Consider the following 23,007-nt stretch of genomic DNA (forward strand, 5'->3'; position numbering starts at 1 on the left):
ATAGCTATATTACTAATATAGGCTTAAGTAAAGGCTTTTTTCGTAATATAGAGCTTTATAATAATAGTATGTATAAAGTTAAAGTTCTTACGGGTTATTATATATAGGCGCTTAGTATTATTACTTAGCTAGCTAATAATAAAAGTTAAGACCTACTCTAATTAGTACTAAGTAATACGTATTTTTAGTTACTATTCGATCTATTTAAGCAAGGTCTTCTTATTATTTTTAAAATATAGCTCTTAAATAAGGTCGAGGTTAATATACTACTTAGTATTCTTTTTAAAGAGGATATCGTTATAAATATAAATAAGTAAAGTAAGCTAGTTAACTATATTACTAAGGTACGCTAAGTAATCGGCTTAAATAGTAGAGGGTAAAAAGCGCTCTATTAACTAGTTAAATAACGTAACCTCAGGGTTAATAACTAAGAGCTTAGCGCCTTTATTAGGGCCTACGACGCTCTATTAAGACTCGTAGAAGTAGTAACTTTACTAAAAGCCGTTAATACGAAAGGAGACCTAGCCTCCTTAGTTATATCCTCTAACTATTATATTTAATAAAGGGGGTATATATTTAGGGGGTATTAATTACGCTATTTATATATAATTAATTCGGTTAGCTATCGCTTAGCTCTTTTATATACTTTCTTAATAAGGGTAGTTAGTAATTAATTAATTAAAATATTATCGTTCCGTTTCTAAAGAATAGTTAATTAAGTAACGTTAAATAGTATTATAAAAGGGAACTCGAGGTAAGTCGGAACGCTACTATATTAACCTAATAAACTAAAGACTTAACGTAAAAAAAGAAAAAATAGAATAGTAAGCAAAAGCTAGCGGGCTAGCCCTTTGGGCCTAGCGGTCTAGCTCGTTACGTAACTACTAAGAGCTCAGCCTCGCAGCCTAAGGCTGAGCCACAGGGCCCACAGGGCCCCAATGCCCACTGCCGTGACATTATTATATATAGGGATTTATAGAAAATCTAGATTATTAACTTACTAATTAAATTAGTAATAAAGAGAGGATCCTATTTACTTATTTATACAGTTTATATCCTAGGACCGTTTCTAACTACTACTTTAGTAATTAAGGATATTTAACTTTACGGAATTTTAGCTTAAAAAGCGCCTATAGCCTAGCTAGGGCCGGGGCTAGACCTAAGATTAAATACTAAATATATACTAAAAGGTTAACTAGTAATTAGCTTATATTTAAAAAACTAGGGATTCCTTTTATAAACCTAGTTCCGACCTTATAGTTAATAAGGCTATAGTCCGATTTACTAATCGATTTTTTAAGATAATAATAATCTTAATAAAACCTATCCTAACTAGCTATAAGATCTAGATCCTTACTTAGTCTAGCTACTATATATAGTAACTATAGTACGTATATAAAAAGGGCCTATACGTATTAGTCCCCTAGGCCCGGCTAGCCGGGGTAGTTACTAAAAAGCTAGCTCTATTAACACTAACATAATAAGTAATAATAACGCTTATTTCCCTATTACTAACTATAACTTACTACGTATTTCTTAATAACCTCTTTACTTTTATACGTCTTTTTTATACCTTATAAAAATAATAAGTTAAAGCTTTTAGTACTTATTAAAAAGATAGTAAGATAAATAAGATCCTCGTTACTAAAAAAGAGACTAAAGGACGGGGTATTTTATAAGGGGATATATATTATATTTTTATTTTAAATAAGGAAGTAAACTACTAGCCCGCTTAGCCCCGCTAAACCTAGCTAACTAAGAAATAAGTTAACTAATTTATATAAAAAAATAATACCCTCGTACTCTTTTTATTAATTATTTTTTAAGATAGGTAAGAAGTTATCCATAGCTACTACTACCCGGCTAGGGATACTATTACTAAGAAGGCTACTTAGTAAGTCTTTAGCCCAGATATTTATAAAGACCTTCTAGTCCCTAGGGCAATTAATAGATATAATTATAAGATAAATAGGGTTAACGTAAGTAACTAAATAAGGTCCTATTATTAATATAACTACCTTATTTATTAAGGGGGCTAGTAATCGATTACTTAGAATTTCCTATTAGAAGTAGTAGTTATAAATAGCTTCTTATTATAGCTCTAAGGTAGCCCTAGGTAGAAAAAGGTAAAAACCTACTATTAATAGCAGTAGTTACTAGCTACTTAGCTTATTTAACGGTTTAGACTATTAGGAAGTAAATAAAGATTATTACGGCCTAAACGGGCTATAGATAAAAGGAATACTTCTATTCTATAAGAATAGTATAAGAAGGGATTAAAGAAGGTATCTTTACCTTATACTTATTATAGTAATAAGAAGGTTTTAAAGAAAATATCTAGGAATACTATTACTTAGTAACGACGGTAGATAACTCGAAAGGGTTGCTTAGATTATAATATATTATTATATATTAATAAAGATCATTAGTACCTCTAGTATACTTAAAATCTATAGGAAATAGAGGTCCTGTATCCCTATTAGTTCACTTTATAGATTTATAAGCTCTTATTGGCTCTACCCCGCCCTTGGCGAAAGTGCTGTCTATCCGTACCCGATGGGATATAGCCAATTGTTCTTGACCTGACCGCCGCAATCATTATGTCCTCTCACAAATGAGAGCAATCTCATTGGCTCGTAGATGTGAGGATGAGTAACGGCACGCATATGCGTGCGACGCTCTGCTTACGCTGCCCAGCATGGGTTCATCATTTTATTGCTGGAAAGTCAAGTCTCAAGCAGTATTGGAGACAGATTGGACATGATCTACCGTATAAAAATTAGTGCTAAGTACGAGGTAGGAAAGTCAGATTGTTGCCAGTTCGACCTTACAGCGAGAAGCTCCCGCATTTCATTCGTTGCTGATGTCGAAGACATTCTTCAACGAAAGGACTGCTTTTTTACAGAGCCCTTCATATCTTATCGTTCATATGGGCATGTTTAATCAGATATCGTCTAGCTCTGATCAATCGGCAAGACTTGTAGTTGCAACCAGCGATCTTAATTGCATTGGAAGCGGGTTTGAGAGTTGGTGTCTATGCAAAACATCGCATTAGATGCACTGGCGATAGCCACAGTTCAGACACGACTAGATACGCGTCAATTCACATAATAAGATCAGCAGACATACCATGAAACGAACATACCAAGGCACGGGAACAAATGCCAGAGCTGTTGGCACCGGCATCGGCATCGACATTCGGCTTTCCCAAATCCACCTCACCAAAGACAGAAAGCCACGAGTAAGGTCGGATTGCTCAGGAAGCAGTCTCGAGTGGACCGCGGCGGGGTTTATCGCGCAAATACTCCGTACGGTCAAACTGATTCCATCTCGCGACTCCATGTATTCGCAAAACAGCCCCTTCTGAGACTAAGACGATGGCTGCCCCATAGAAAGAGACCGCAGACAGGCGCCACTCGATCGACACATGAAGGGTTCTCCGGACAGAATATGCTCCGCTTCGCAACCCACCGCACGCCACGCCTAACGCCCTTGACAGTCTGTCAGGTGTACTGTCAGGTCAGAGTAAATGTTGTGTCACCGCGATAACTAACAGGGGTCGCAACCGAACCCTCGGACTTCTCGAGAGAAGCTAAGACCCTGGAGTGGTCAGCACCAAGAGCGAGAAGACGGGATGATGTGCGGACACGGATGGGATGAACACTCCCATGCCCGCGTCGCATCATCCGTGCGTCCAGGGGAGGGGAGTCAGGAAGACGTATGCATGCACATGTGAAATGCAAGATAACGGATGTTTTTTGCTCCCTGCAGCGGGATCTTGTATGCTTAAGGTTTAGCTGAGACAGAAACAACCATAAGCATATCAAATCTCTTTCAAGCTTCTTCAACGTCGGGACGCACCACCACACGGTGGTCAAGACGCGTCGATCGTGTCTCTGGATTCCAAGACATCATTTAACGATACCCCTTTCAACTCTTTTTCCGACTCAAGACGTCTGAAGGAGGTGGAAATTCCACCAGACTTATCAAATGAAGACCTTTTGTCGAACCCGTAAGGGAATAGGCACCAAAGCCGCATGGACAGTTGGCGTCAATTAGCGCCTCTGGTCCTCAGCAAACAACAAACGCCACTCTTCCGATGTAACCGCTAGCTGTATCATAAGAGGCCGCCGCGTCTCGCAGCCGATTGCGCTAGCTTTCGAGGCCGCCTACCCGCCAGCCGCAGAAAAGAAACTGGCGGGAGCGTTCCTGGGTGATGGAGTAAGAGTCCGTAGCTTTGACCTTGGGAATTCTTGGAGCTGTGCCCTTTTCAGTCTAGAGGAGGCGAGTGAACGACAAGGCTCGGACCTCCTCATCACAGCTAGTGCAATCCTCATATCCGCATTGACCTCGAACCTCTCCCTTCCCCTACGGCCTACGGGTCGAGGGGTGGCTGTCTCTAATACCCTCACTTGCGCAATCGCCTCCGGGCTGAGAGGCTTCTGATCCTACTTGTTGTGTTTTTACCTCTGTCTCACTCCAGTCATTCGTTCGTGATCGGGGCCTACCTTCGTTTGAGGTGCTTCTTTTTCAATTCTGGCTTTTCTTACACAGCTGCATGACAGGAGCATTTGAGACTTCAAGCGGGCGTTTGCGGACTGTCGCTTGAAGAAGCAATTGCATATCAACATACGACCTTATAACACACTAGCAAACACCTACACAACAGAACAGCAGGACCTGAATAATAATGCACCATGGTTGATCAAGGAATCCACGGGAGGTGGCACAGCATCGCGGGGAAACTTTTCAACCGGGGCCTAATTGGAGATATCCTCGGCACACCCGGCGCCATCGTCAGCCAAGTATTGTCGTCGCCGGCGACGACAACTCAGGGGAATGTTCAGGCAGAGGGTACACCAGCGGCAGCAGCAACGACACAAGCTGCCGCTGCGCCGGCTGCAACAACAGCTGCCGTCGCTCCTGTAGCTGCGACAACACCGGCTGCACAACAACCAGCTGCATCGCCGGCAGCAACGACGAAGCAGGATCAGCAGCAAGCTGCTACGACACCAGTCGCTCAGGCACCAGCAGCGGCAGCGACGACATCACAGCAGGTAGCTCAGGCATCGTCAACAACAGTTGCAGCAGCGAATCCTCCAGCAGCTTCAAGTTCATCTTCAAGCGCTGCAGCTGCTGCTTCGTCAACGCCTGCTGCAGCTGCTACGACTGTCCCAGTAGCCGCTGAGAATGCAGCTTCATCACCAGTGTTATCCCCAACGGTTACACCAGAGGCAACAGGAACAAGCGTGATCGGGGTTGGAGCGGGGGGCGCATCAAGTACAAGATCTGGCGTGACCAATGCTACGCAAACGCCTTCGCCGAATTACGAGAATACATCATCATCAAGCAGCCAAGGGCCTTTGGTCGCCACTGGAGTCGTGCGTAAGTGCATCCTTGCCGCTTTGATCATATGTGTAGCCTTTTCTTGATACTGACTGATATGCAGTGGGCATCGTGGTACTCATGGGACTGTCCCTTTTGATATTCTGGTGCTATCGTCGGAGAAGGAAAGCAGCCCGCCATCTTCATGAAGCCGTCGCCCTCGAGAGTCCTAGCAACGAGTACGGTCCGGCCTCGCCTTTCCGCGATAATGTCGACCCCAGTTTCACTGAAATGACTGATAACCGTACGGTCTCCAACGAAGACGAATTTACCATTCAACACCCCGAACCCGGCTATCAACCTCCTTCCCAACCGCCGGTGTCGCCTGAAATGCAGGACACACCGAGAACAAACCCATATGCAGCATCTCCCTTCTCATACGCGCAAGCGCAACAATATGTTCAATCTCTAGCAGGCACAGGGACATTCGGCTTCCCTCCGCCGCCTCCAATCCCAGAGCCATCGCCTATCCGCATCTTTAGATGGCCAACTCGTTCGTCCCGCAGCGGCAACTCTACACCTAGTGTCTTCTCCGGATTCCGCACACCCAAGACGCCCACTCGCACTCTCTCTCGGGCTTCTCGAAGTACCGTGTCATCGATGTTATGGCACGGCCGCAAGGACGTTGCCCGGAGGACCATCATACGTGCCCCCGGATCTCAAAAGTCATCAAAGTCAGCAAAGTCGCGTACCAACATTTCTTCTCACAGCCCCGAGAGCACGATGCCGGAGGGTCTACATACTCCCATCTTGGATTGGCTTCACTGGATCCGAGGCCACCAACAGGTCGAGCCCGATCCAGAGATGAACCATCGAAAGAGCTTCGCCAGCACTACGGAGAGCTCAATTTCCGAAACAAGCGTTGCGAGCACAGCTAGTAGCGGTGTCTTCTCGCCCACACTCCTTTCTTACCATCCACCAGCCAATACGCCGAGTGTCACAACCGAGACCATTCAATATCTACCTCTGCCTTTGTTCAAGAAAAGAGCCAGTGATACTAACAGCGAGGTCACGGTGGAAGCGTCCGGTACGGTCCGCATCCCGAGTTTTGGATGACGGTACAATACAATACAAAATTTAATGATATCCCATTTTTGGGCAACAGTCGTTCATTGCATGGCTCGGGTGTTCTGGTTTAGCGATATCTCTATTTTCATATAGTAAATATTACATCTGAACAAAAGTAATCTCAATGTGCCTACGGCCCATCTCGCAAAGGTGTTTCAACTCGATTCACTCCAGGTTCTGTGCCATCGATAATGACCCCTTGATCCATCATTTTTCTATCGCGCCCAGGATAAAAGCAAAAGTAAAAGGCGCATCCTGACACAAAACCAACAATGCCCAGCGAACCATACATCCAAACGAGGTAAGGATCTTGCGAAACAGGCGCAAGCGCAATGCAAATGGCGGCGGCGATGCCAATGGTCAACCAAAATAGGGCGGACACAACCGAACGAAGACTGAAGTTAAATGACGTTGTCAGCAATGTAGTCTTATCGAGACCCCTGAGTCCAGGGGATACCGGTAAGCTTACTTCTTTTGGGCCTGGGGTGAAGGCTAGCTCCAGTCCGGTGACGATGATGAACGCTTCGGAGAACGCCACGAGTATGTAATCGGGAGCCTGTATCCAGACGTGAATGCTTTTGGGCGGGGAGTTGTCAACGTAATGCTGCAGGACACTGGCGTAGACCATGGATATGGAGGCGAAAAGAAAGCCTACGAAGATTCGGGTGACTGGATCGAAGTCGATACGGACTTACGGAACATAGGACACACATTACTAAGGGATTTTTCTAGTAGATGCAGTGTTGTTAACGGAAACCATGAAATCATTCACTCACTGTCTAAGAAAAGAATACAGATACAGAATGCGATTAGCGCAAATACTCAATTGAACAAATTAGATATCAGAGTCTTGTCTACTTGTTTAAATGATCTTTCGCACTGTGTTCAATCATTTAATAATCGTAAAACGTTGGGTGAACATAAGGTACGGACCAAAGCTATGTTCAAAAACAAGAGTCGTCTTGAATTAGCCATTGATCTTTCACACTAAGGGAGAAAGCGTAAAGACAAGCGAGCAAAGAGGATGGGAATTGGCCACTATTTCCTTAAAATGGTGTCTTTGGTCACGAAGCCGTAGCCTGCAATAAGCCGCTGAGTCAGCGGAGAGCATACTTTGCCGAGCAACTTCGACTTATTCAGCATCACAACGTTTGTGGATTGTCGGCCGCAAATACGAGAGCTGAGGCGGGTTGAACGGCGGACTAGGGGCGGACGATGCCGTCAAGGGCCGCGAATGCGTCCGATCAGCGTACAAGATTGAGTGTAAAATCGAACTTAGCTTTTATCTGGAGACGAGGTAATTCTCGCCGATGCGACATTCCCAATAGCCCAGTTGAGGAAGTTTAAATCTTCGTTTATTGAGCCATGTCCTTGAATACTTAAGATCTACAAGTTCGATTGTTCCCAATACTTTCTGTTCGTCACGGATCGGTTGACGCTATTCTTTCTCTACCTAGTCTCAAAATGCGTGTTGCATCTACTTTTGTGCGCCCGATCATATCGGCGACGAGACTCACAATCAAGTCCCGTTACTCTTCTTTTCCCGTGTCCCCCACGTCTTCTGGAAAACATCATGTACAAACCACTTTCAACTATTTCAAACCGCTTTCCAAGGGACAAGAGCCACCAACTATATATCCCTTCAGACCTGAGACACACGACTATAGTCGTTGGACTGAGCAAGTTCCAGTGACGGTCCATGACATTACTGGCGATGAACACAAATACTCCCTCGACAACCATGGTTTCAAATTCCATCTTCACAAAACCAAGGTCGCCAACTTCGATGATCCCTTGGTCGTGGAGCAGGAGTATTTCCCGGAAATGAAACAGATGCTGAAGGATGTGTAGGTAGCCAACGTTCCTTTTCCACTAAATGCAGGCTAATAGATTACCCAGAACTGGCGCGAAACACGTTTTTCTCTTCAATCCCATCCACCGGAAGCCATCATCAGAGCGCGGAAAAGCCGCACAAGGTCCGGTCCAGCTGGTTCATATTGACCTGACACCCGAGGATGCCGTCGCTGGCGCACGTCATGACCTAGGTCCTCAGGCAGAAGAGTTATTGAAAGGTCGCTTTCAAGTAATTCACGCTTGGAGACCACTGAAACCTGTCTACAAGGACCCTTTTGCAGTCGCCGATGCTCGTTCCGTGGCGGACGAAGACCTTGTTCACACAGAGGTCGTCTTTCCTTCTCGCAAGGGCTCTACCTTCAACGTCACTGCCAGTCCGAACCATCGTTTCTATTTTAGATACGGCCAGACGCCTGATATTGTCACGTTGTTCAAGAGTTACGATTCTGAGGTTGGCGTTGCCAGACGGAACCCGCACTCGGCGTTTGTTGACCCAACGACGGTAGACTGCTCAGACAGAGAAAGTTTCGAAATCAGGGCGTACCTTTTCCACGAATCACAATAGCTACATTTTAGATGATAGTATGAACTACTGGACCCGAACTGAAGAGCATACCATGGCGAAAGATCAAGGTCTACAACTAAATTATTAGTATCACTTAAGATTATGAGACTTTCCCACCGCGTACTGAACGGCTCTACCTTTCCCAAGCCCCCCAAAACCTATAATTTGCCTATCACTATGCCGAATTCAAAGAGGTTTTTATTATCATATTGACTGCTGTGGCAGGAGGACCGTAGCCCTTATCATAGAGCTCCGGAAGGTTTTGTAGTATAGAGGGTTGTAAGCCGAGCTTACCTACCCCATAACTTTATTAAATTATATCAGGGGTGCCACGCTCAAATTATCTGAGCTGGACGCCTATTATTCAGCAGATATTTGCCTCAACCTGACATGCCGGACTACCGGCTGAGACTCCACGAGCTTCTTCGCGTGGTATGCGGATCTTGGTCTGCATTGGTAAAGACGCGTCGTCTAGTTTTATCGTGTCATTCTTCTTGCATCAGCCGCCTAACATAGATTAATAGCTCCAAGCAGCGCTTATACCCATTCAAATCAATCAAACAAATAAGTCAAACAAACAGTCAAATATAGGAATTTCAGTAAGTCAAACAATCAAATATTCTAGCCCATATATTTAGTATATTTGATCAAATCTAGAATCTAAGGGTGGGCCCGAATATACCAATAATATACCGAGAAAATATGGTAAAAAAGGGGCCGCCCGGACCCGGATTCGAACACCGGACCTCCGGTATTAAAGTGGGCCTGCCGAAAAAAATTCGGCGGCTCCGGCGCAGAATCCACTGCACCATTTACACCTCTAAACGGGCTATAGAAAATTCTAGCAAATCAATCAAATATTCATCAAATAAGTCAAACAATCAAATATAGCGCGAGAAATCAGCCAAACAATCAAATATGAGGTTCATATTTGATTTGTTTGTATGGGTATAAGCGCTGGCTCCAAGACCGGCCAACTCGTCTCACTTGTGATTCACATGGTTGCAGTCAACTTGTGGTACGAATTTATGTTTCAATCTTAGCTTTTTCAGCACATCCATAGCTTCAGAGATTGCATCTCGTCACTCCAGCTTTAAGAACAGCCTATCGTCTATAGAAAAAGAACAAAACTCGAAAGAAAGAGCTATCAAATGGCCGTCTCGTAACAGTAAAGAGCGACTGACCACACGGCGTCACTTGGTGCACTTAGTGGGTCCAGATATCGGTCTCGGGCCGGATTGGCGTGCCAAAACTACAAACCAGCCGGCCGGCGCACATTTTATTTTGTCCATTCCGGAGCTATTGCTCGATGACACTTGCAACGGGGTAAAATTCGTCCGCGGATGGGTCTCCGAGCAATCAAATCATCGCATTAATAAATCATGCACCGTGTCATGGGCCCGTTGCGCGGGGCGTTATTCAGCATGACGGACTTCCATTAGCGACATCACTCCGTGAAGCGAATTCCTCCTTCCCGTCTGCGCTATATATGTTCGTCAATTTTGTCTTCTCGAACTAGATAGTCCATAGAGACGAAAAGTAACAAATAGCTTTTCATCATGTTCACGGATCTCATTAATTCCAGCAAGTTGGGTGTTCTTGCCGCCCTTCCAATCCTCTACTGGATCGGCTGGGTTATTTACGCACGCACTCTACACCCATTGAGCAACATTCCCGGTCCATTCTTGGCGACGGTCTCTCGACTATGGTACATCCGCAAAATTTGGTCAGAGGATGTAGAAAAGGATGAGAGGGTCCTACACGAGAAATTCGGTCCTTTGATTCGCATTGCGCCGGATGAAGTATCGTGCTCCGAGTACGCCTCCAGCTTTTACAGAACCCACTGATTGAGAGCACGGCAACTAAACGGAATACAGCCCTGAGGCATTTGCAAATATCTATCGCTTTTCCAACGCTTTGGACAAGGCCGAGTTCTATAGACCCTATAACACCACCGGGTTTAGCCCCCACGGAGACGTGTTCTCATGCAAGAACGACAAGAAGCATGGCCAGAGACGCAAGATTACCAGTAGTGTCTACTCAATGAGTAATGTAGCCAAGTCGGAATAGTACATTGATGCTTGTGGCGATCTTTTGACCGAGCGGTTGGCAAAATTTGCGGACACAGGCAAGCCCTGTGACATCGGGGAGTGGCTGCATTGGTTAGTTTGCAATTTGCCCTGTCCACATAATCCACGTGTCGAATATAGGCTTAACAACTTTAGGTACACTTTCGACATCATCGGTGAGCTCTTTTATGGCAGGGCATTCGGCTTCCTTGATGAAGGCAAGGATCAGAATGATTGGATCAAATCTCTCGATAAAATGATTCCCTTTGTCTGTCTCATGGGCGTTGCACCGCCAGCTCTCCGACCTTTCATCGGCATCGGAACCATGCTCACGTCCGCCGGAAAGGAAATTGCGAAGGGAGTGTACGAGATCTCCTCTCGCCCGTCACACGACTGTGGAAGACTGACACTTGGCGGAACAGGAAGAACATTGGCGAATCCTCCGCGCGGCTTATGAAGGACGCGTACGAGTCACGCCTCGAGGCCCCAAGGACCGATATGGCCCAGCAGGTTTTCGCCATCTACGAAAAGAATGGCGAAAAGTACGACTACCGATGGGGCGACGTCGAGCAGGAATCGTACGGCGCGCTTTTTGCCGGCAGTGATACCACCGCGATCGCCTTTCGATCCCTTTTCTACCACCTCATGCACAACCCTGACATCTATCGCCGCCTCGAGGCTGAAATCGACCAGGCCGTCAGCGAGAGTCGGCTGAGTATGCCTCCTGTATACAAAGATGCATCCCAGCTTCCTTACCTGTGCGCGTGCATCAAAGAGGCCTTGCGCATCCACCCCGGAGCACAGCTCTGTAAGTTGAGCTCTCTCTAGACTGCTATCTTAAAAGTGATAGTGTGAAATCTAATTATTATCTCAGCTCTACCACGTACTGTGCCTCCACAAGGAATGACAATCAGCGGACAGTTCATTCCTGGCGGCTACACTGTTGGCATAAATGCCGCTGTGCTGCACTTCGACAAGAAAGTGTTTGGTCAGGACGCGGAGAGCTTCAACCCCGATCGATGGTTGGACACTTCCCGTGCCAACTACATGGACAAGTATATGATGGCCTTTGGTGGTGGCACCCGCACTTGCCTGGGCAAGAACATTGCTCTCATCGAATTACACAAGCTCACTCCTCACCTTGTGTGGAACTATAGGTTCGAGTTCTACGACCAGAACAAGACCACTTGGCATACAAGGAACACCTTCTTTGCACGACAGGAGGGGGTAGTCGCTCGCATTGTAAAAAGAAGGAATTAGGTAGGGCTGGGATACCGTGGAAGCGCCATCGATTATCTAGGTGTGGAATTGGGGTGTCTCATTGCCTGTCATGCCAGTTTGCTGATTCTATAAACATAGACCTATTAGCTTAGTTACCACCAACCAGAGTTTCAAGTCAATTGAGGATCTAAAAAAAACTTTGACGTCTTTTCTGAATACAGAACGAACAGAACTAATGGCTTTCGGAGTTCCTTTGGACATACAACAACTAAAGTGCATCCAAGAGAGGATCCCGCGTTGGAGGTTCCGAGTCACCATTCACACTCTTGGACCAGGCAACTAAGCACACTGATAGTAGTATGGCGCCGAGACACCCTGGCAAGTTGAACCTGACTGTAGGGAGTAGATAGTCGTTAGCTTGAAGGCCTGGAAATGGGACTCGAACACGAGAAGGTGGTAACTTACGGCACAGGTGGTGCATCCCGTCCAACCCTGACCACCACACTGCGCATACTTCTGAACAGTACACGACGGCGGGCTTCCAGTGCCAGGAGACGTACCTCCTCCACCGACAGGTGATATAGGAAGCGCCGTGCCGACAGGTCCTTTGGCAGCATCGCACGTAGATGCGCAACCACTGCATCCAGAACCTGCCGTCTTCGTAGTCCCGATCGAAGCGACAGCAGGACCGGGGACCGTATATCCAGACAGCTTTGCATGGATGTTGACAGCAATTCCGGGATCGCTCGCCTTGTACGCACCGGGGAAGCTGACTGTCGCGGGTTTCGCCGTCCCCGTACCGCCCGAGACCGAAAGCTGGAAGCACGTCATATAGAGCTGCGCTCCGCCTGAAGGCCCGGCAGCATGGAGAGCAATGACTTCCGCCCGGAGAAGGTAGTCGCCGTCGGCGATATCTTTGCTGATCGGGATATCCATCTTGCCGCAGCAGGTGTTGAGATCTTTGGTGCCCCAATTATCGTCATCGCCGGAGCCGGAGCCGGATTTGGCGGACCAGCCGTCTTGGAAGATCTTGAACCAGCCAGCAGAACCGTCGGCTGTGGCGGCGTTGTCGACTTTGCTGAGGTAGACTATGACCGGCCCGTAGTGCGCGCCGCCGATGGCTTCATTCTTGCAGCTTCTGTCGCCGTTTTGCTGTTTGGGTCCTGTGTCAGTGACGATCTATCTGGGCCATAGAGGGTCACTAGCTTTACCTGATGCATCTCAATGGTGACCGTTCCACCGGCCTTGACAGGGCATTTGGCGTTTACGCCGCTTGTTCCGCCGACGTTGCATCTGACTTCGTTACCGGCGAGATTGGTGACGGGCGAGTTGCTTTGGGGCAATCTTGCACACTGCGAGCCGTGAGAGAAGGTCAGTCAAAGTATCATTTCCCTTGTTAAGGCAAGTAGAGACGTATCATATCAACTCCATCAACCCAGAGTTGTTGGAAAGTGGCATGAGCGGCACTTTTTCTGGCCGCGATTGCTACGACCACGGCGAAGGTGTTCCACTTCATGGCTACTTTGATGAATGGAAAAGACGATGACGCGGATGACTTCGAGGTCAATAAGTGTATTTCGATTGCGAAGAGATCAAATGACTATCTGGTTATGAAAAATCTTTGCAGGCAGAAACCACTTCTATACCAACCTGCCTGCTTGATAAACCTTTACTTATTTATAGAACGCATGCAGCATACAAGGCGGGAGGCGGGCGTCAGTATGTGCTATTCCCATTCCTCCAACTTTCCAACATGAAGCATTGTCATCTTCATGCAAAAGGACTCCCAAAAATGGCTTCTGGCACTCATGGAGAATAATTGATATTAGTCCGGCCCTTCCTTATATGACTCGTGCACCACGTGGGTTACTCGCCCTGGCTAGGCCGTCTCGGCATGTCCATTGAGCCAAAAGTCGATGTCTATAGCCCCATGGATCCAATACTGGCACACGAAAGTATTGGCCAGTCACAAAGTCCTGCCAGATTGGTGTAGCACTCAAGTCTTAACTAGTACACCGTTGCACTTCAGAGCCTATATAGCCGGTTGACCGGCAGAACCCGCCGGCCTGATACCTTCCGTGATCGCCGCAATGCGACGCAGGATGCGATCGGCTCTTTCGGAACCCAATCATCAGGCTGTTTGTCTCTCAAATGCTAATAAGGCTATCTCACCTGATGTAATCTTCAACTACTAGGATGCAGTCGGTTGCGTTGAGGAGCACCCGAGCCAGATGTGACGACCAGAAGACTTCACATAGCATTGAAGGTATTTGACCGAACATGCTTTAGGTATCTGACATAACTTCGTGAACGAGCATACATGCGTCGGTATGATATTAATGTGCCACCCACCGGGAAAACAAAACAGTACTGGACTTCTGACCTCTGAGCCGTCAACGCGTGAGCGAAGTGGCTGAAACAAAATGTGAATGTTCTACAATGAATACATGATTAATCACAAAAGCCAAGGAGCGCAGGCTTTCATGATGGGCGCTGTAGGTACCGCAAGATCTCCGGATCCTGGCTCGGCGGGCACTTCTTCCCATCAACCCCAATAGAAGTCAGTAAGATCGGGTCCTCCACCAAAGTATCTGGATGGACCTCTAGGCCATAAGACAACTCCACCTTGGCGCAACGCGCCGCATCGATGAGCGCAGGCACATCAATCTCATTGTCCCCAGTGCCCGCCTTTGCAGCACGAATCAGAGCCTCTCTCTGTGCAGCAGGTATACTCGACACCCTTCCCGCAAGCTTGGAGCCTGGCGGTGGGGTCGAGCTGCCCCATTCATAGTTCATCGGCCGCAGCAGCGCCGCGCCCGTCTGTAGTACCCAGCTCTGCGCCGCCCCCATGTCCTCGACTTCCTCCTCGGCCTTCTTCCGCCACTTCGTTGGGAGAACCTTGGAAAGGACGTGTACCGTGCCGAGGAAGCCTCGCTTGACGGCTTGGAAGAAGCCGTAGACTAACTCGTCAGGGACTTGGCGTATCAAAGCGCCCAGGGGAATTACAAGAACACCGAACAGCATCGACCAACCCCATTGCGCACCATTAAGGGGGCGGGTGTCGAATGCCTGACCACCCTTCCATATGATGATCATTTGCCCGGCCAAGGTGGCGCATTGCACGCCGATGAACCATGGGTTTCGAAGGACGCCTTGATACCAGATATTGAGCTTGTTATCGACACGACGGCAGTTGTGCTGATTGAAGAACTGCATCCAGACGTAGATGTTGAAGATCATAGTCTGCAGTGCCTCGCGCTCCGCGGTTGTGGTGGGGTGGAAGAGTTGGTCTCCTGCGTAGTGGAGGGTGAACATGACTGCAAGCTGGTAGATTGCCTGGCCTAGGATCATCTTCCACATTGTAATATTGACAATGGGTGCTGTACGTGGCTCCGGCCTGCGTTTGAGGAAGTCTGGTGAGGGGTAATCGGTGGCCAGACCGAGCGAGGCGAAGATATCCATGATGAGGTTGATGAAGAGCAGTTGAACGACGGTGAAAATGGAGTCTCCTGCCAACTCGGAGACAACAGTCAGAGTGCCAGCAGTGATGTTAATTGTGAATTGGAACTGATAGTCTGTTAGCGCACCTTGCTTTGACTCAAAACCCAGATCTCACTTACTTGAAGGAACTTCTTCACAGCTGTATTCACCGTGCGACCCCATACCAACGCCTTCACAATCGAGGCAAAGTTATCGTCGAGCAGAATAATAGACGCAGCTTCTTTAGCAACCTCGGTTCCTTGGATGCCCATAGCAAAGCCTACATCCGCCGCCTTGAGAGCCAACGCGTCATTGGTGCCATCGCCAGTCACAGCAACCGTCTCGCCCATTTTTTTCAGATGGGATACGAGGAGGAGCTTATCTTCCGGGCTAGATCTCGCCAACACCTGGAGCCGCGGAATAACCAGATCCAGCTGGGCGGGGGTCAGCTTCCGGAACGTCGGCCCATCCATAGCCAAGCCGCCGGCTGAATAGATGCCGCACTCTGATGCGATAGCCTTTGCCGTCAGAAAGTTGTCTCCGGTGACCATTCGCACAAACACCCCGGCCTCCTGGCACTGACGCACGGAGTCGAGGACCTCGGGTCTAAGGGGATCACGAATTCCAAAAACGCCGATGAACGTCATGTCGGCAAAGTGCTTCTCGAATTTGATGGAGTCGGGGTCATCTGGTGTTTCAAATGGTGCGTCAACGTCTTTGTAGGCGATGACAATAGGTCGGAGCATCTGCTTGGCGTAGTCGCGGATCGTCGATCGCAGGTCATCTCGTATCTCGATCGTGACACGCTGTACGGAGAGGCCGGTCTTCGGTTCCTTGAGGACGTTGGCACACTGGTCAAAGACGACCTCGGCCGCCCCTTTGACGAGAAGTCGGTATTTCCCACCGGGCAGCTTTGACATGACCGCCATCCACTTCCGCGACGCGTCAAAAGGGAACATGTCGACAATCTCGTTGTTTGCCCTCTCCTCGCTAAGTGGCCCCATGGCAAAGAACTCGCGGCTGAACCTGAGCAGAGCAGTCTCGGTGCTCGTCCCCACGAAGCCAGCATCGTTCGGATTATCGCTCTCGAATGACGTGGTATTCAGCGCGATGCTATTCTTCATCAGCGCTCTCACATCGCCGCTCAAGGATTCCAGCAAGGCTTTGGGGTGTTCCTGGTCCGAGGCATCATCGGTGCTCAGGTCTTTCTTCACATCGTCCTTGCTGATTTCTCTTGGCGCGTCACCGAAACGTTCATGGAGTCCGATTCTGCCAGTGACGACCGTCATGCTGTTCTGCGTCAATGTTCCTGTCTTATCTGAGCAGATGCATGTGGCATTACCCATGATCTCACAGGAACGGATGAGGCGGACGAGGTTCTTGTCCTTGAGCATTCTGGTCGTGGCAAAAGCGAGAGCAAGGGTGACGGCGAGGGCTAGACCTTCGGGCACGGTGATCACGACGACAGTGACGGCTAGGATCAAGAGTTTGAAGAAGGTCTCGGCCTTTTCAGAGGCAGTTCCTCTCATGGTTGGGAGCCCAACGAGGAAGCGGATGAACAGGATGAGGAAGAAGATGATGCCGGCAATCGCACCAAACGTAATGAGTTGCTTTGCCAACTTTCCCAGCTTCTGCTGCAGAGGAGTTTCCTCGACATCCTCTCTCAACGACATCAAGGTCCGGCCATACGTCGAGTTGGTTCCTACCGATGTCACGAGGTACGCACCGACACCACCGGAGACTGTCGTGCCGCTGAGGATGAAGGGGTCAGTGGCCGAAGATCTGTGAGCTTTTCGGTTGCGGATATCACTCTCGCTGGGAACGTTCTTGTGCACGAGTTCAGACTCGCCCGAGAGGGAGGACTCGTCGACCTGGATACCGGAGCCCTGAACAAGTACTCCATCGACGGCAACGACATCTCCAGTCTCAATGTGCATGATTTCTCCAACCTGCACGTCGTATACAGAGATGTTCTGGGTCTTACCGGACCGTATGACTTTGACATCTCTCTGCTCCTTCCTCTCATTGAGCTTAGCGAACCTGGCGTTCTTTTGCCAGTCCGTAGCAGCACTGGCGAACACAATTACCAGAATAGCTACAACAACGGTGACACCATCGACCCATTGGATGTTCGGCTCGTCATCGGATGCATCTACCGTTTCGTAGATGCCAAGCGCCAGAGAGATCGTAGCTGAGATCGTGAGGAGGAACATGAGCTTGTCGTTGAACGCGATCCATGCAAGCCTCAGAAACGATTTTTGCTTTCGTTTCGGGAGCCTGTTTTCGCCATATATACGTCTCCGGTCTGTATAGCCCTGGGCCTCATGTTGAATCAGGTCCAGGTCCAACTTGATACCGTGCTTGTGTTGTGTTGTCGGAGGTTGAGGCGTGATTGCGGCAGCCCGGTGTGCCTCTCCTGCGGTAACAGCTTCTTCGAACGATATTGTGCCATCGAGGCTTGTCTCGTCTACACTGAGCCCGGCGGCGAGATCTGTCCGCAAGCCAGCCGCGAGGCCGGGAAGACCACCAAAGCGTCGCAGTGCTGATAGGTTGCGCGCTGTGATCAGCTTGTGGAGTTGCGTCGGCGTGAACGCGAATCTGTTGTCCTCAATGACAGTATCATCGCGGAGATCCAATTCTTTTGAGTTGTCCTCCAGCTGCTGTGCGAACTGCTTGCTGAAGGGGTCTTGTGATGGAGCCTGGCCTGTATCTGGCTGACGCGGCGCGGCGGCCGTGATCTCGTCAGTCATCGTCTTGTGTCTCCAGTCGCCAGAGGAAGGTTTGTTTGGACAGCGATGGGCGTGACGACAGACAGATGTTCAAGGTCAGGTCTCAAAAATGGCAAGAATTGACGAGTAGAAAAACAGAGACACGCAGCGCCAGAATGTCCATAATTCCATGATCAGCAGGGGGGGAACAACAGTTGGTAATATGTTATGGTCATCCGGAGCCGACCTTTGGGGCAACGGCACGGATCTGAGAGCCGCGTCATTGCATCTTGGCGAATCTCACATTCGTGCCGAGAGAAATCCAAGGCTTCTCGGCACGCTATGAGGAAGTTGACTGGTCGGGGTGGGTTGGACGATGTCTGGGACTAGGACTCGTTGCACAAGCCTTATGGCCTTGGGTCGTGGGGGATGTGGAGATCAACGAGCTTCGGGGGTCGACCCGCCAGGCAACTGAATCGGATTTTGTTTGCAATCGTACGGCGAACGGCACGTGGACATCGGTGAGTCCGGGGATGTTCGCCTCTTGAGATGGCCTTCGGGCGCGAATGAAGCGGAGATGTGTGGTCTTGGGTGACTCTTCGGCCGTTCGCGGTGGTCATCCGGGGCACTTTGACGCCGTCTTTTCGGTGTCGGCGTGGCTGTGTTCTTCGGAGGATGCGAAGGAGATGTGGATAGTTGCAGGGAACGTCTGGCCTCAAAAGCTGACTTGGCCCAGTTATGTCAGCGGCTGTTCGGCTCATAAGCGCCTTGGCGTGTCTAGCGAGAGACTTGGCTTTGCCCCATTGACATCATTCAGGGTTTTGTTTGCACGATGTTTCGTTTCGTAGCTTTGTTCTCGGGTGCTGTACAATATTTGTGTTGATTCAATCGAGTCAATTTGAGGTACTGTGTATAAGTCGCTTGAGTAAAGTAGACTGAAGCGCTCTGCTTCCTACCTCTTGAAGTTAGAGATTCGCTCCTATTTCGCCTGAGCTCATGGTGGCTTACAGAGGCAACATTGAAATAAGCTCACTGAAACTAGTCACCATAAGGTTTCGGTTCAGTGAGATTGAGTAACATGGAATACTGGGCTGCTGAGGCCAAATTCAATCGATCTCGTCAATGAAGGAAGAAAAAGGACGAGTAAAATCCAAGGGCAGATGTTATTTCTTGTCGACTTTGACCTTAGGTTTCATTTGACATAGGTATGCATAGCTTTGATACACGTGAGCAGCTTAACGAGGCTCATCTTCTACTGCAAGCACACGCAATTTAGCAGAGAAAAGAAGTCATCCTAAGTTTGAGGACTAGAATCAGCATACATGCTTCGTTCGCGAGGCCTTCTAGCTCGCATGATCTTGTTCAATGTCTTTGGCGCATGAATTGGGTCCTTCATCATTCTGACTTCAGACTTGTGATTCGCTAAGCATTGGAAATACACCATTCTGGCCATACCGATATCTTCATGTTGTGCAGCTAATCGGTCTCGGACAATGAATTGGCGTTGTCCGCTCGGACTGGATATTGTGGTCACTAGCGCTCGGCCGCATGCATACTAGGCGATGAAACCTGGAGCACGACGTACCTTATGATAGCCGCAATCTTGAATATCGACATCATCACATCACCTTTCAAGCTGCAAATACGTTGCAGAATCTTCAAATTTTCAGTCAGCGGCATTAACTCTTGTTCCAGTTGGACTCATAAGCAATGTCTTCCCCAATCCGTAACATTGCCATCATCGGCGTAAGTCCGAACCTCACTAGGCATGAGAGCCTCCCTTAGAGTAGTAGGTTCATGATCGAATGCTAAAGCTCCCGACCTCAGGCGACGGGCCAGATGGGCTCTCAAATAGCCAAGACCTTGCTTCAGTCCGGCTTCAATGTCACTGCCATTCAACGCCCCGACTCCACCAAGACCGTTCCCTCCGGAGTCAAGTCTATGAAACTCGACTTGAATGACGTCAGTGCTCTCACTACAGCCTTTCAAGGCCAGGACGCCGTCATCTCAGCTGCGCCGGACCCAATCGTTCTGGAGAATCCGAAGCCATGGATCGACGCTGCTGTCGCTGCCGGAGTGAAGCGTATCGTCCCTTCCGAGTACAGCACCAACGTAGACTCGCCGCTCGCCGAGGGTCTGCCCATCGTCGTCGACAAGGTCCGCACCCGACGCTACCTCATTGAAAAGATTGCGGAGAACGGTAACAAGTCAAGCTGGATGAGCGTCAATAACGGGCCTTTTTTCGAGCTCGTGCTTGGCTTTGGTGGGCTAGGCCCAAATTTCCGGAGCAAGACGGCAAAGTATCACAATGGCGGCGACAACTTGATTGGTACTACAAAGATTTCAGACGTCGCCGAGACGATTGACAAAGTGTTCCGTGATGAGGGAGGACTATACAAGGAGGCTGAGAACAAGTCGCTGTATATTCATTCCGCCGCGGTGAGTGAGAAGCAATTGACGGAGACGGCGGAGAAGGTAACGGGCCAGAAGTTTGAGGTGCAGAACTTTGATGTTGAAGAGGTCTATCAGAATGCCAAAGCCAAGTTCGCCGATGGAGACAAGTCGGTTTGGGTTGACTTCTACTACCAGATGATGTATGGGAAGGGTTACGGTGGTAGTGAAAGCTTCCAAGAGATGAGTTGGAATGACAAGGTGGGATTGAAAAAGATGAGCGACAAGGAAATTGAGGGTGGGCTCAGAAAAGCGGCTCAACAGGCTGGTGTGATCTGATCAGTCGACAGATGAGTCAATAGAGATGTGATCGTATTGTGACAGTCTTCCTAATCGAACATGTATGGCTTCAATCCTAAACCCAGTCTGAAGATCCTTAATCCGTACGCCTCCGAACCAAAATGAAAGCAATCGCCTCAAAGCTTCGAGCGACCCCTCCAGGCATGTCCCATCTCATCCTTGAACGTAGCAAGCTCATTCCTCTTGCTGTCACCACCGTGACTGACCTGAACAGGCTCATCAAACACAGTCTTGCTCTTCTTCTCCTGCCTCTTCTCCGCGTCAACGTACTCTCGCTCTCCCTCGCCAATGTACAACTGACGCGGGCGCCAGATTTTGACGCCGCCCTTTTGCAGCATCTGCTGCCTCCAGTGTGCCAACCATCCGACGCAGCGGGGCACGGCAAACAGCACTGGATAGAAGTCAAGCGGGAAGCCCATGGCTTGGTAGATGAGGCCAGAGTAGAAGTCGACGTTGGGGTACAGGTTACGCTTCTTCATGAACTCGCTCTCGCGGGCATATTTTGCAAGCTCCAGCGCAGTGTCGAGGAGCTGGTTGCGACCTGTGACTGCAAAGACCTCCTCGGCCAGCTGGCGGATGGCAGTTGAACGGGGATCGACGTTCTTGTAGACGCGGTGGCCGAAGCCGACGAGCACGCGCTCGCGCTTCTCGACCTTTTGCATAAAGGCGGGCACGTTCTCGGGGCTGCCGATCTCCATCAGCATGCGGATCGCGCTCTCGCTGGCACCGCCGTGGCTAGGGCCGTAGAGCGCGGCGCAGCCGGCGGAGACGACGCTGTAGGGGTCAACGAGACTTGAGCCGACCTGCAGGACCGTGGCGGTGGAGCAGTTGACCTCGTGGTCGGCGTGGATGATAAAGAGCGCGTCAAGGGCGCGCTCCAGGACGGGGTGAGGCTGGTACTCGTGCCCGCTCAGGTGGTCGAGCAAGTAGAGGAAGTTGCCGGTGTAGCTGAGTCCCTGGGCCGGGCGGTTGAAGGGTCTGCCCTGGCGCATGCGGTATGAGGCAGCGGCTACCGTGGGCGCCTTTCCGATGATGCGGAGGATCTGCTTGTCGAGCATCTTGAGGGCCTCGAGGTCGCCTGAAGCCGCGTTGGTGTACAGCTTCTGGCCCTGCAAACTCGGGTTCGACTCGGGAGCGAAGGCACCCATTGATGAGAAGGAGGCTTGCAACATGGCCATGGGATGTGTGTCGTAGCGGAACGACTTGAACATGCCCTCGATATCGCTATGGATGTAGGTGTGGTGCATAATCTCATCTTGCCACTTGTTGTACTGTGACGTTGTCGGCAGCTCGCCGTAAATGAGAAGGAACGCTGACTCCAAGAAATGCGACTTGTTGACAAGCTGCTGGATGGGGTAGCCGCGGTACCGGAGGATGCCCTCCTGGCCGTTGATGTAGGTGATGTTGCTCTGGACCACGGCGGTGTTCATGTAGGCCGGGTCGTAGACTCGGAGACCCTGGTCGGTCTCATCCTCCGCGCGGTCATCGCCGCGAGCGGCCTTGATCTTCTTGATATCCGTAGCCAACACGGAGTTCCTGGTAATGGGCAGCTCGTAAGACTTGCCAGTGCGGTTATCGACAATGGTCAGCGACTGTCGCGGCGCGCTGGTTGCGCCACGTGGCGCGTTCTTTGCAACGGTGACCATTTCCGATGGGGAGCTGAGGGTCGATTCTGAGAATTACTGGCTTCAAGAGATGAGATGACAGTGGAATTCAATGGCTTTCAATAGGATGTTGCTTGAGCCCGGGCGGATGGATTTCAGATGCTACGGACAATGTTCCTTGTCCGGAGACCTTCTCCTGAGCAGGTGAAAGCTGCGCTAAGACCGTCGGTTGACGTCGGGAGATCGGCAACTGTGCCCGAGTGCCGAGGTCCAACTGCAACTCTCCACGAGTTCCACCAGAT

General features: G+C 49.4%; 10 protein-coding genes across 10 annotated transcripts; 5 read left to right on the top strand and 5 right to left on the bottom strand.

The window, feature by feature from the left end:
* Positions 1 to 3,130: 3,130 nt before the first annotated feature.
* On the top strand, positions 3,131 to 3,367 carry CLUP02_16834 (uncharacterized protein; the record flags this gene model as incomplete). Its single annotated transcript, XM_049295752.1, has 1 exon — positions 3,131 to 3,367. One exon carries the CDS (start codon positions 3,131 to 3,133, stop codon positions 3,365 to 3,367), a length of 237 nt encoding a protein of 78 aa, XP_049152899.1.
* A 1,330-nt stretch (positions 3,368 to 4,697) lies between these two features.
* Positions 4,698 to 6,441, top strand: CLUP02_16835 (uncharacterized protein; the record flags this gene model as incomplete). Its single annotated transcript, XM_049295753.1, has 2 exons — positions 4,698 to 5,385; positions 5,450 to 6,441. The coding sequence occupies 2 exons, from the start codon at positions 4,698 to 4,700 to the stop codon at positions 6,439 to 6,441; spliced, it is 1,680 nt and encodes a 559-aa protein (XP_049152900.1).
* Positions 6,442 to 6,583: 142 nt separating this feature from the next.
* CLUP02_16836 (H+/oligopeptide symporter) lies at positions 6,584 to 7,081 on the bottom strand (the record flags this gene model as incomplete). Its single annotated transcript, XM_049295754.1, has 1 exon — positions 6,584 to 7,081. One exon carries the CDS (start codon positions 7,079 to 7,081, stop codon positions 6,584 to 6,586), a length of 498 nt encoding a protein of 165 aa, XP_049152901.1.
* An 836-nt stretch (positions 7,082 to 7,917) lies between these two features.
* On the top strand, positions 7,918 to 8,872 carry CLUP02_16837 (uncharacterized protein; the record flags this gene model as incomplete). The annotated part of the gene is made up of 2 exons (XM_049295755.1): positions 7,918 to 8,300; positions 8,353 to 8,872. 2 exons carry the CDS (start codon positions 7,918 to 7,920, stop codon positions 8,870 to 8,872), a joined length of 903 nt encoding a protein of 300 aa, XP_049152902.1.
* Positions 8,873 to 9,525: 653 nt separating this feature from the next.
* CLUP02_16838 (uncharacterized protein) lies at positions 9,526 to 9,684 on the bottom strand (the record flags this gene model as incomplete). The annotated part of the gene is made up of 1 exon (XM_049295756.1): positions 9,526 to 9,684. The coding sequence occupies one exon, from the start codon at positions 9,682 to 9,684 to the stop codon at positions 9,526 to 9,528; it is 159 nt and encodes a 52-aa protein (XP_049152903.1).
* Positions 9,685 to 10,431: 747 nt separating this feature from the next.
* Positions 10,432 to 12,398, top strand: CLUP02_16839 (uncharacterized protein; the record flags this gene model as incomplete). Its single annotated transcript, XM_049295757.1, has 6 exons — positions 10,432 to 10,679; positions 10,750 to 10,924; positions 10,976 to 11,304; positions 11,364 to 11,749; positions 11,816 to 12,183; positions 12,384 to 12,398. 6 exons carry the CDS (start codon positions 10,432 to 10,434, stop codon positions 12,396 to 12,398), a joined length of 1,521 nt encoding a protein of 506 aa, XP_049152904.1.
* Positions 12,399 to 12,501: 103 nt separating this feature from the next.
* Positions 12,502 to 18,392, bottom strand: CLUP02_16840 (calcium-translocating P-type ATPase; the record flags this gene model as incomplete). Its single annotated transcript, XM_049295758.1, has 11 exons — positions 12,502 to 13,314; positions 13,374 to 13,514; positions 13,598 to 13,762; positions 13,916 to 13,961; positions 14,033 to 14,050; positions 14,114 to 14,138; positions 14,212 to 14,276; positions 14,335 to 14,410; positions 14,475 to 14,575; positions 14,666 to 15,729; positions 15,783 to 18,392. The coding sequence occupies 11 exons, from the start codon at positions 18,390 to 18,392 to the stop codon at positions 12,502 to 12,504; spliced, it is 5,124 nt and encodes a 1,707-aa protein (XP_049152905.1).
* Positions 18,393 to 18,467: 75 nt separating this feature from the next.
* CLUP02_16841 (uncharacterized protein) lies at positions 18,468 to 20,030 on the bottom strand (the record flags this gene model as incomplete). The annotated part of the gene is made up of 7 exons (XM_049295759.1): positions 18,468 to 18,618; positions 18,655 to 18,736; positions 18,794 to 19,076; positions 19,182 to 19,302; positions 19,359 to 19,382; positions 19,673 to 19,867; positions 19,936 to 20,030. 7 exons carry the CDS (start codon positions 20,028 to 20,030, stop codon positions 18,468 to 18,470), a joined length of 951 nt encoding a protein of 316 aa, XP_049152906.1.
* Positions 20,031 to 20,060: 30 nt separating this feature from the next.
* On the top strand, positions 20,061 to 21,080 carry CLUP02_16842 (uncharacterized protein; the record flags this gene model as incomplete). The annotated part of the gene is made up of 2 exons (XM_049295760.1): positions 20,061 to 20,096; positions 20,178 to 21,080. The coding sequence occupies 2 exons, from the start codon at positions 20,061 to 20,063 to the stop codon at positions 21,078 to 21,080; spliced, it is 939 nt and encodes a 312-aa protein (XP_049152907.1).
* Positions 21,081 to 21,217: 137 nt separating this feature from the next.
* Positions 21,218 to 22,747, bottom strand: CLUP02_16843 (uncharacterized protein; the record flags this gene model as incomplete). Its single annotated transcript, XM_049295761.1, has 1 exon — positions 21,218 to 22,747. One exon carries the CDS (start codon positions 22,745 to 22,747, stop codon positions 21,218 to 21,220), a length of 1,530 nt encoding a protein of 509 aa, XP_049152908.1.
* Between the last annotated feature and the right edge of the window lie 260 nt (positions 22,748 to 23,007).

Source organism: Colletotrichum lupini, chromosome 9, assembly GCF_023278565.1.
Source record: "Colletotrichum lupini chromosome 9, complete sequence".
NCBI lineage: Eukaryota > Fungi > Ascomycota > Sordariomycetes > Glomerellales > Glomerellaceae > Colletotrichum > Colletotrichum lupini.